The 14130-nt window shown below is 44.5% G+C and overlaps 4 protein-coding genes across 4 annotated transcripts; all 4 read left to right on the top strand.

The window, feature by feature from the left end:
• Positions 1 to 4559: 4559 nt before the first annotated feature.
• On the top strand, positions 4560 to 5042 carry LOC138373507 (polysialic acid O-acetyltransferase-like). The gene has a single exon (XM_069339719.1). The coding sequence runs from the start codon at positions 4560 to 4562 to the stop codon at positions 5040 to 5042; it is 483 nt and encodes a 160-aa protein (XP_069195820.1).
• A 100-nt stretch (positions 5043 to 5142) lies between these two features.
• Positions 5143 to 7559, top strand: LOC138373506 (golgin subfamily A member 6-like protein 22). The gene is made up of 5 exons (XM_069339718.1): positions 5143 to 5355; positions 5581 to 5899; positions 6239 to 6397; positions 6864 to 7187; positions 7447 to 7559. The coding sequence occupies exons 1-5, from the start codon at positions 5143 to 5145 to the stop codon at positions 7557 to 7559; spliced, it is 1128 nt and encodes a 375-aa protein (XP_069195819.1).
• A 3550-nt stretch (positions 7560 to 11109) lies between these two features.
• Positions 11110 to 12690, top strand: LOC138373505 (uncharacterized). The gene is made up of 3 exons (XM_069339717.1): positions 11110 to 11554; positions 11814 to 11884; positions 12334 to 12690. The coding sequence occupies exons 1-3, from the start codon at positions 11110 to 11112 to the stop codon at positions 12688 to 12690; spliced, it is 873 nt and encodes a 290-aa protein (XP_069195818.1).
• A 310-nt stretch (positions 12691 to 13000) lies between these two features.
• On the top strand, positions 13001 to 13399 carry LOC138373504 (polysialic acid O-acetyltransferase-like). Its single transcript, XM_069339716.1, has one exon. The coding sequence runs from the start codon at positions 13001 to 13003 to the stop codon at positions 13397 to 13399; it is 399 nt and encodes a 132-aa protein (XP_069195817.1).
• The last annotated feature ends 731 nt before the right edge of the window (positions 13400 to 14130 follow it).

Below are 14130 nucleotides of genomic sequence, written 5' to 3'. Positions count from 1 at the left end.
AACAGGGTACGTGCCACTGACAACAGGATACGTACCACTGATAACAAGCTCATGCCACTGATACCAAGATATGTGCCACTGACAACATGATACGTGCCATTGACAAACGTGCCACTGACAACACGATACGTGCCACTGACAACATGATACGTGCCATTGACATACGTGCCACTGACAACATGATACGTGCCACTGACAACAAGATACGTGCCACTGACAACATGATATGCGCCATTGACAAACGTGCCACTGACAACACGATACGTGTCACTGACAACAAGATGCGTGCCACTGTCACCATGATACGTGCCATTGACAACAAGATACATTCCACTGACAACAAGACACGTGCCACTGACACCATGATACGTGCCACTGACAACAAGATACGTGCCACTGATAAGAAGATACATGCTACAGACAACAAGATATGTACCACTGACACAATGATACGTGCCACTGACAACAAGATACATGCCACTGATAACAGGATACATGCCACTGACAACAGGATACTTGCCACCGACAACATGATACGTGCCCATACAACCTGATACGTGCCACTGTCAACATGATACGTGCCACTGACAACAAGATACATGCAACTGACAACCTGATACGTGCCACTGACTACATGATACGTGCCATTGACAAACGTGCCACTGATAACAAGATATGTGCCACTGAAAACAGGATACGTGCCACTGATAACAAGATACATGCCAATGACAACAGGATATGTGCCACAGACCAAATGATTCATGCCAGTGACAACATGATACATGCCACAGACAACAAGATACGTGCCACCGACAAAAAGGTATGTCCCACTGACAACAAAATACGTGCCACTGACAACATGATACATGCCATTGACAAACGTGCCACTGATAGCAAGATATGTGCCACTGAAAACAGGATACGTGCCACTTACAACAGGATAAGTGCCACTGATAACAAGACACGTGCCACTGATAACAAGATACGTGCCATTGACAACAGGATATTTGCTACTTATAACAAGATACGTGACACTGATAATAAAATACATGCCACTGATAACTAGACACGTGCCACTGGCAACAGGATACGTGCCACTGACAACAAGATACGTGCCACTGATAACAAGATTTGCGTGGTTGACAACCTCATACGTGCCACTGAGAAAATGATACGTGCCACTGGCAACAAGATACATCCCACTGACAACAAGATACGTGCTACTGACAACAAAATACGTGCCACTGAAAAAAGATACATGCCACTGACAACAAGATAAATGCCACTGACAACAAGATACATGCCACTGACACCATGATACGTGCCACTGACAACATGATACGTGTTACTGACAACATGATACATGCCACTGATACCATGATACGTGCCACTGACAACCTGATATGTGCCACTAGTAAAAAGATACGTGCTAATGATAAAAAGATTCGTGACTGATAAAAGGATACGTGCCACTGAAACCATGATACGTGCCACTGACAACATGATACATGCCATTGTCAACCTGATACGTCCCACTGACAACATGATACGTGCAATTGACAACAAGATACATGCCACTGACAACATGGTACGTGCCACAGACAACAGATACATGCCACTGACAACATAATACATACCACTGACAACAAGATATGTGCCACTGACAACAAGATATGTGACATTGACACCATGATACGTGCCATTGTCAACAAGATACATTCCACTGACAACAAGATACGTGCCACTGACACCATGATATGTGCCACTCACAACAAGATCTGTGCCACTGACAAGAAGATACATGCCACAGACAACAAGATACGTACCACTGACAAAATGATAAGTGCCACTGACACGATGATACGTGCCACTGACAACAAGATAAGTTCCACTGACACCTTTATATGTGCCACTAACAACAAGATACATGCCACTGACAACAAGATACGTGCCACTGACATCAAGATACGTGCCACGGACAACAAGATTCATGGCACTGACATGATACGTGCCACTGACAACAAGATTCGTGCCACTGACAACAGGATACGTGCCACTGACAACCTGATACGTGCCAGTGACAACCTGATACGTGCCCAGACAACCTGATACGTGCCACTGACAACAAGATACGTGCCACTGAAAAAAGATACATGCAACTGACAACAAGATACATGCCACTGACAACAAAATACATGCCACTGACACCATGATACGTACCACTGACAACATGATACGTGCCATTAACATCATGATACGTGCCACTGACACCATGATACATGCCACTGACAACAAAATAAATGCCACTGACAACCTGATATGTGCCACTAATAACAAGATACGTGCCACTCACAACAAGATTCGTGCCACTGACAAGATACATGCCACTGACAACAAAATAAATGCCACTGACAACCTGATATGTGCCACTAATAACAAGATACATGCCACTCACAACAAGATACGTGCCACTGACAACAAGATACATGCCACAGACAACAAGATACGTACCACTGACACGATGATACGTGCCACTGACACGATGATGCGTGCCACTGACAACAAGGTACGTGCCACTGACACAATTATATGTGCCACTGACAACAAGATACATGCCACAGACAACAAGATACGTGCCACTGACAACAGGATACAAACCACTGATAACAAGCTCATGCCACTGATAACAAGATATGTGCCACTGACAAAAGGACACGTGCCACAGAGAAAATGATACATGCCAGTGACAACATGATACATGCCACAGACAACATGATACATGCCACTGACAACAAGATACGTGCCACTGACAACTTGATACATGCCACTGACAACAAGATACATGCCACTGATAACAAGATACATCCCACTGACAACAAGATACGTGCCACTGACAACATGATTCGTGCCACTGACAACAAGATACGTGCCACCGACAACATGATACGTGCCACTGACATACGTGCCACTGACAACAAGATACGTGTCACTGACAACAAGATACGTGCCACTGACACCACGATACGTGCCATTGACAACAAGATACATTTCACTGACAACAAAACACATGCCACTGACACCATGATACGTGCCACTGACAACAAGACACGTGCCACTGATAACAAGATAAACCACAGACAACAAGATATGTACCACTGACACAATGATACGTGCCATTGACAACAAGATACATGCTACTGACAACATGATACATGCCATTGACCACAAGATACGTGCCACTGACAACAGGATACATGCCACTGACAACAGGATACTTGCCACTGACAACATGATATGTGCCACTGACAACCTGATACGTGCCACTGACAACCTGATACGTGCCACTGACAACAAGATACATGCAACTGACAACCTGATACGTGCCACTGACTACATGATACGTGCCATTGACAAACGTGTCACTGATAACAAGATATGTGCCACTGAAAACAGGATACGTGCTTCTGACAACAAGATACGAGCCACTAATAACAAGATCCAGGCCACTGATAACAAGATACGTGTCACTGACAACAGAATACGTGCCACTGACAACAGGATACGTGCCACTGATAACAAGATACGTGCCACTGATAACAAAATTCGTGTTTACTGACAACCTGATACGTGCCACTGACAATGTGATACGTCCCACTGACAACCTGATACGTGCCACTGAGAAAATGATACGTGCCACTGGCAACAAGATACATGCCACAGACAACATGATAAGTGCCACTGACAACAAGATACATACCACTGACAACATGATACGTGCCACTGACAACATGATACGTGTTACTGACAACATGATACGTGCCACTGATACCATAATATGTGCCACTGACAACATGATACATGCCATTGACAACCTGATACGTCCCACTGACAACATGATACGTGCAATTGACAACAAGATACATGATACTGACAACATGATACGTGCCACAGACAACAGATACATGCCACTGACAACACAATACATACCACTGACAACAAGATATGTGCCACTAACAACAAGATATGTGACATTGACACCATGATACGTGCCACTGTCAACAAGATACATTCCACTGACAACAAGATACATGCCACTGACACCATGATATGTGCCACTCACAACAAGATTTGTGCCACTGACAAGAAGATACATGCCACAGACAACAAGATACGTAACACTGACACGATGATACGTGCAACTGACACGATGATACATGCCACTGGCAACAAGATAAGTGCCACTGACACCTTTATATGTGCCACTACTAACAAGATACATGCCACTGACAACAAGATACGTGCCACTGACAACAAGATACGTGCCACAGACAACAAGATTCATGGCACAGACATGAAACGTGCCACTGACAACAAGATTCGTGCCACTGACAACAGGATACGTGCCACTGACAACCTGATACGTGCCAGTGACAACCTGATACGTACCCAGACAACCTGATACGTGCCACTGACAACAAGATACGTGCCACTGAAAAAAAATACATGCAGCTGACAACAAGATACATGCCACTGACAACAAAATACATGCCACTGACACCATGATACGTGCCACTGACAACATGATACGTGCCACTGACATCATGATACGTGCCACTGACACCATGATACGTGCCACTGACAACAAAATAAATACCACTGACAACCTGATATGTGCCACTAATTACAAGACACGTGACACTCACAACAAGATACGTGCCACTGACAACAAGATACATGCCACAGACAACAAGATACGTACCACTGACATGATGATACGTGCCACTGACACGATGATACGTGCCACTGACAACAAGATAAGTGCCCCTGACACCTTTATATGTGCCACTAACAACAGGATACATGATACTGACAGCAAGATACGTGCCAATGACAGCAAGATACGTGCCACGGACAACAATATTCATGGCACTGACATGATACATGCCACTGACAACAAGATTCGTGCCACTGAAAACAGGATACGTGCCACTGACAACCTGATACGTGCCAGTGACAACCTGATACGTGCCCAGACAACCTGATACGTGCCACTGACAACAATATACGTGCCACTGAAAAAAGATACATGCAACTGACAACAAGATACATGCCACTGACAACAAAATTCATGATACTGACACCATGATACATGCCACTGACAACATGATACGTCCCACTGACACCATGATACGTGCCACTGACAACAAAATAAATGCCACTGACAACCTGATATGTGCCACTAATAACAAGATACGTGCCACTCACAACAAGATACGTGCCACTGACAACAAGATACGTACCACTGACACGATGATACGTGCCACTGACAAGATGATGCGTGCCACTGACAACATGGTACGTGACACTGACACAATTATATGTGCCACTGACAACAAGATACTTGCCACTGACAACAAGATCTTTGCCACTGACAACAGGATACGTGCCACAGACAAAATGATACATGCCCGTGACAACATGATACATGCCACTGACAACATGATACGTGCCACTGACAACAAGATACGTGCCACTGACATCATGATACGTGCCACTGACAAACGTGCCACTGACAACAAGATACGTGTCACTGACAACAAGATACGTGCCACTGACACCATGATACGTGCCATTGACAACAAGATACATTACACTGACAACAAGACACGCGCCACTGACACCATGATACGTGCCACTGACAACAAGATACATGCCATTGATAACAAGATACATGCCACAGACAACAAGATACGTACCTCTGACACAATGATACGTGCCACTGACAACAAGATACATGCCACTGACAACATGATATGTGCCATTGACCTCAAGATACGTGTCACTGACAACAGGATACAGGCCACTGACAACAGGATACTTGCCACTGACAACATGATATGTGCCACTGACAACCTGATACGTGCCACTGACAACCTGATACGTGCCTTTACAACCTGATACGTGCCACTGACAACATGATACGTGCCATTGACAAACGTGAAACTGATAACAAGATATGTGCCACTGAAAACAGGATACGTGCTTCTGACAACAAGATACGAGCCACTAATAACAAGATACAGGCCACTGATAACAAGATACGTGTCACTGACAACAGAATACGTGCCACTGACAACAAGATACGTGCCACTGATAACAAGATACATGCCACTGATAACAAGATTCGTGTTCACTGACAACCTGATACGTGCCACTGACGACGTGATACGTCCCACAGACAACCTGATACGTGCCACTGAGAAAATGATACGTGCCACTGGCAACAAGATACATCCCACTGACAACATGATACGTGCCACTGACAACATGATACGTGCCACTGACAACATGATACATGCCATTGACAACCTGATACGTCCCACTGATAACATGATACGTGCCACAGACAACAGATACATGCCACTGACAACACAATACATACCACTGACAACAAGATATGTGCCACTGACAACAAGATATGTGACATTGACACCATGATACGTGCCATTGTCAACAAGATACATTCCACTGAACACAAGATACATGCCACTGACACCATGATATGTGCCACTCACAACAAGATTTGTGCCACTGACATGAAGATACATGTCACAGACAACAAGATACGTAACACTGACACGATTATACGTGCCACTGACACGATGATACATGCCACTGACAACAAGATAAGTGCCACTGACACCTTTATATGTGCCACTACCAACAAGATACATGCCACTGACAACAAGATTCATGGCACAGACATGATACGTGCCACTGACAACAAGATTCGTGCCACTGACAACAGGATACGTGCCACTGACAACCTGATACGTGCCAGTGACAACCTGATACGTGCCCAGACAACAAGATACATGCCACAGACAACAAGATACGTGCCACTGACAACAAGATACATGCCACAGACAACAAGATACGTACCACTGACACGATGATACGTGCCACTGACACGATGATACGTGCCACTGACAACAGGATAAGTGCCACTGACACCTTTATATGTGCCACTAACAACAAGATACATGTCACTGACAGCAAGATACGTGCCACTGACAACAAGATACGTGCCACGGACAACAATATTCATGGCACTGACATGATACATGCCACTGACAACAAGATTCGTGCCACTGAAAACAGGATACGTGCCACTGACAACCTGATACGTGCCAGTGACAACCTGATACGTGCCCAGACAACCTGATACGTGCCACTGACAACAAGATACGTGCCACTGAAAAAAGATACATGCAACTGACAACAAGATACATGCCACTGACAACAAAATTCATGATACTGACACCATGATACATGCCACTGACAACATATTACGTGCCACTGTCACCATGATACGTGCCACTGACAACAAAATAAATGCCACTGACAACCTGATATGTGCCACTAATAACAAGATACGTGCCACAGACCAAATGATACATGCCAGTGACAATATGATACATGCCACTGACAACAAGATACGTGCCACCGACAACAAGGTACGTCCCACTGACAACATGATACATGCTCTAACAAACTGATACGTGCCACTGACAACATGATACGTGCCATTGACCACAAGATACATGCCACTGACAACCTGATTCGTGCCACAGACTACATGATACGTGCCATTGACAAACGTGCCACTGATAACAAGATATGTGCCACTGAAAACAAGATACGTGCCACTGACAACTGGATACGTGCCGCTGACAACAAAATACGTGCCACTGACAACATGATACGTGCCATTGACAAACGTGCCACTAATAGCAAGATATGTGCCACTGAAAACAGGATACGTGCCACTGACAACAGGATACGTGCCACTGATAACAAGATACGTGCCACTGATAACAAGATACGTGCCATTTACAACAGGATATGTGCTACTTATAACAAGATACGTGCCACTGATAATTAGATACATGCCACTGATAACTAGACACGTGCCACTGACAACGAGATACGTGCCACTGACAACAAGATACGTGCCACTGAAAACAAGATACGTGCCACTGATAACAAGATTCGTGGGACTGATAACCTGATACGTGCCACTGACAACGTGATACGTCCCACTGACAACCTGATACGTGCTACTGAGAAAATGATACGTGCCACTGGCAACAAGATACATGCCACAGACAACATGATAAGTGCCACTGACAACAAGATACATCCTACTGACAACAAGATACGTGCTACTGACTACAAAATACATGCCACTGAAAAAAGATACATGCCACTGACAACAAGATACATGCCACTGACAACAAGATACATGCCACTGACACCATGATACGTGCTACTGACAACATGATACGTGTTACTGACAACATGATACGTGCCACTGATACCATGATACGTGCCACTGACAACCTGATATGTGCCACTAGTAACAAGATACGTGCCAATGATAAAAAGATTCGTGTGATTGATAACAGGATACGTGCCATTGAAACCATGATACGAGCCACTGACAACATGATACATGCCATTGACAACAAGATACATGTCACTGACAACATGATACGTGCCACAGACAAAAGATACATGCCACTGACAACACAATACATACCACTGACAACAAGATATGTGCCACTGACAACATGATATGTGACATTGATACCATGATACATGCCATTGTCAACAAGATACATTCCACTAACAACAAGATACGTGCCACTGACACCATGATATGTGCCACTCACAACAAGATCTGTGCCACTGACAACAAGATACATGCCACAGACAACAAGATACGTACCACTGACACGATGATACGTGCCACTGACACGATGATACGTGCCACTGACAACAAGATAAGTGCCACTGACACCTTTATATGTGCCACTAACAACAGGATACATGATACTGACAGCAAGATACGTGCCACTGACAGCAAGATACGTGCCACGGACAACAATATTCATGGCACTGACATGATACATGCCACTGACAACAAGATTCGTGCCACTGAAAACAGGATACGTGCCACTGACAACCTGATACGTGCCAGTGACAACCTGATACGTGCCCAGACAACCTGATACGTGCCACTGACAACAAGATACGTGCCACTGAAAAAAGATACATGCAACTGACAACAAGATACATGCCACTGACAACAAAATTCATGATACTGACACCATGATACATGCCACTGACAACATATTACGTGCCACTGTCACCATGATACGTGCCACTGACAACAAAATAAATGCCACTGACAACCTGATATATGCCACTAATAACAAGATACGTGCCACTCACAACAAGCTACGTGCCACTGACAACAAGATACGTACCACTGACACGATGATACGTGCCACTGACAAGATGATGCGTGCCACTGACAACAAGGTACGTGCCACTGACACAATTATATGTGCCACTGACAACAAGATACTTGCCACTGACAACAAGATCTTTGCCACTGACAACAGGATGCGTGCCACAGACAAAATGATACATGCCCGTGACAACATGATACATGCCACTGACAACATGATACATGCCACTGACAACAAGATACGCGCCACTGACAGCTTGATACATGCCACTGACAACAAGATACGTGCCACTGACAACATGATACGTACCACTGACAACAAGATACGTGCCACTGACATCATGATACGTGCCACTGACAAACGTGCCACTGACAACAAGATACGTGTCACTGACAACAAGATACGTGCCACTGACACCATGATACGTGCCATTGACAACAAGATACATTACACTGACAACAAGACACGCGCCACTGACACCATGATACGTGCCACTGACAACAAGATACATGCCATTGATAACAAGATACATGCCACAGACAACAAGATACGTACCACTGACACAATGATACGTGCCACTGACAACAAGATACATGCCACTGACAACATGATATGTGCCATTGACCTCAAGATACGTGTCACTGACAACAGGATACAAGCCACTGACAACAGGATACTTGCCACTGACAACATGATATGTGCCACTGACAACCTGATACGTGCCACTGACAACCTGATACGTGCCTTAACAACCTGATACGTGCAACTGACAACATGATACGTGCCATTGACAAACGTGCCACTGATAACAAGATATGTGCCACTGAAAACAGGATACGTGCTTCTGACAACAAGATACGAGCCACTAATAACAAGATACAGGCCACTGATAACAAGATACGTGTCACTGACAACAGAATACGTGCCACTGACAACAAGATACGTGCCACTGATAACAAGATACATGCCACTGATAACAAGATTCGTGTTTACTGACAACCTGATACGTGCCACTGACAACGTGATACGTCCCACAGACAACCTGATACGTGCTACTGAGAAAATGATACGTGCCACTGGCAACAAGATACATCCCACTGACAACATGATACGTGCCACTGACAACATGATACGTGCAACTGACAACATGATACATGCCATTGACAACCTGATACGTCCCACTGACAACATGATACGTGCCACAGACAACAGATACATGCCACTGACAACACAATACATACCACTGACAACAAGATATGTGCCACTGACAACAAGATATGTGACATTGACACCATGATACGTGCCATTGTCAACAAGATACATTCCACTGACAACAATGTACATGCCACTGACACCATGATATGTGCCACTCACAACAAGATTTGTGCCATTGACATGAAGATACATGACACAGACAACAAGATACGTAACACTGACACGATTATACGTGCCACTGACACGATGATACATGCCACTGACAACAAGATAAGTGCCACTGACACCTTTATATGTGCCACTACCAACAAGATACATGCCACTGACAACAAGATACGTGCCACTGACAACAAGATTCATGGCACAGACATGATATGTGCCACTGACAACAAGATTCGTGCCACTGACAACAGGATACGTGCCACTGACAACCTGATACGTGCCAGTGACAACCTGATACGTGCCCAGACAACCTGATACGTGCCACTGACAACAAGATACGTGCCACTGAAAAAAGATACATGCAACTGACAACAAGATACATGCCACTGACAACAAAATACATGCCACTGACACCATGATACGTGCCACTGACATCATGATATGTGCCACTGACATCATGATACGTGCCACTGACACCATGATACGTGTCACTGACAACAAAATAAATACCACTGACAACCTGATATGTGCCACTAATAACAAGATACGTGCCACTCACAACAAGATACGTGCCACTGACAACAAGATACATGCCACAGACAACAAGATACGTACCACTGACACGATGATACGTGCCACTGACACGATGATACGTGCCACTGACAACAGGATAAGTGCCACTGACACCTTTATATGTGCCACTAACAACAAGATACATGCCACTGACAGCAAGATACGTGCCACTGACAACAAGATACGGGCCACGGACAACAATATTCATGGCAATGACATGATACATGCCACTGACAACAAGATTCGTGCCACTGAAAACAGGATACGTGCCACTGACAACCTGATACGTGCCAGTGACAACCTGATACGTGCCCAGACAACCTGATACGTGCCACTGACAACAAGATACGTGCCACTGAAAAAAGATACATGCAACTGACAGCAAGATACATGCCACTGACAACAAAATACATGCCACTGACACCATGATGCATGCCACTGACAACATGATACGTTTCACTGACACCATGATACGTGCCACTGACAACAAAATAAATGCCACTGACAACCTGATATGTGCCACTAATAACAAGATACGTGCCACAGACCAAATGATACATGCCAGTGACAATATGATACATGCCACTGACAACAAGATACGTGCCACCGACAACAAGGTACGTCCCACTGACAACATGATACATGCTCTTACAAACTGATACGTGCCACTGACAACATGATACGTGCCATTGACCACAAGATACATGCCACTGACAACCTGATACGTGCCACAGACTACATGATACGTGCCATTGACAAACGTGCCACTGATAACAAGATATGTGCCACTGAAAACAAGATACGTGCCACTGACAACAGGATACGTGCCGCTGACAACAAAATACGTGCCACTGACAACATGATACGTGCCATTGACAAACGTGCCACTAATAGCAAAATATGTGCCACTGAAAACAGGATACGTGCCACTGACAACAGGATACGTGCCACTGATAACAAGATACGTGCCACTGATAACAAGATACGTGCCATTTACAACAGGATATGTGCTACTTATAACAAGATACGTGCCACTGATAATTAGATACATGCCACTGATAACTAGACACGTGCCACTGACAACGAGATACGTGCCACTGACAACAAGATACGTGCCACTGAAAACAAGATACGTGCCACTGATAACAAGATTCGTGGGACTGACAACCTGATACGTGCCACTGACAACGTGATACGTCCCACTGACAACCTGATACGTGCTACTGAGAAAATGATACGTGCCACTGGCAACAAGATACATGCCACAGTCAACATGATAAGTGCCACTGACAACAAGATACATCCCACTGACAACAAGATACGTGCTACTGACAACAAAATACATGCCACTGAAAAAAGATACATGCCACTGACAACAAGATACATGCCACTGACAACAAGATACATGCCACTGACACCATGATACGTGCCACTGACAACATGATACGTGTTACTGACAACATGATACGTGCCACTGATACCATGATACGTGCCACTGACAACCTGATATGTGCCACTAGTAACAAGATACGTGCCAATGATAAAAAGATTCGTGTGATTGATAACAGGATACGTGCCATTGAAACCATGATACGTGCCACTGACAATATGATACATGCCATTGACAACAAGATACATGTCACTGACAACATGATACGTGCCACAGACAAAAGATACATGCCACTGACAACACAATACATACCACTGACAACAAGATATGTGCCACTGACAACATGATATGTGACATTGATACCATGATACATGCCATTGTCAACAAGATACATTCCACTAACAACAAGATACGTGCCACTGACACCATGATATGTGCCACTCACAACAAGATCTGTGCCACTGACAACAAGATACATGCCACAGACAACAAGATACGTACCACTGACACGATGATACGTGCCACTGACACGATGATACGTGCCCCTGACAACAAGATAAGTGCCACTGACACCTTTATATGTGCCACTAACAACAAGATGCATGCCACTGACAACAAGATTCGTGCCACGGACAACAAGATTCATGGCACTGACATGATACGTGCGACTGACAACATGATTCGTGCCACTGACAACCTGATACGTGCCAGTGACAACCTAATACGTGCCCACACAACATGACACGTGCCACTGACAACAAGATACGTGCAACTCAAAAAAGAGACATGCCACTGACAACAAGATACATGCCACTAACAACAAAATAAATGCCACTGACATCATGATACGTGCCACTGACAACGAGATACGTGCCACTGACAACAAGATACGTGCCACTGAAAACAAGATACGTGCCACTGATAACAAGATTCGTGGGACTGACAACCTGATACGTGCCACTGACAACGTGATACGTCCCACTGACAACCTGATACGTGCTACTGAGAAAATGATACGTGCCACTGGCAACAAGATACATGCCACAGTCAACATGATAAGTGCCACTGACAACAAGATACATCCCACTGACAACAAGATACGTGCTACTGACAACAAAATACATGCCACTGAAAAAAGATACATGCCACTGACAACAAGATACATGCCACTGACAACAAGATACATGCCACTGACACCATGATACGTGCCACTGACAACATGATACGTGTTACTGACAACATGATACGTGCCACTGATACCATGATACGTGCCACTGACAACCTGATATGTGCCACTAGTAACAAGATACGTGCCAATGATAAAAAGATTCGTGTGATTGATAACAGGATACGTGCCATTGAAACCATGATACGTGCCACTGACAATATGATACATGCCATTGACAACAAGATACATGTCACTGACAACATGATACGTGCCACAGACAAAAGATACATGCCACTGACAACACA

The sequence above is a fragment of the Procambarus clarkii genome, chromosome 42, assembly GCF_040958095.1.
Source record: "Procambarus clarkii isolate CNS0578487 chromosome 42, FALCON_Pclarkii_2.0, whole genome shotgun sequence".
NCBI classification, from domain to species: domain Eukaryota; kingdom Metazoa; phylum Arthropoda; class Malacostraca; order Decapoda; family Cambaridae; genus Procambarus; species Procambarus clarkii.
This window is presented reverse-complemented; position numbering and strand designations above follow the sequence as displayed.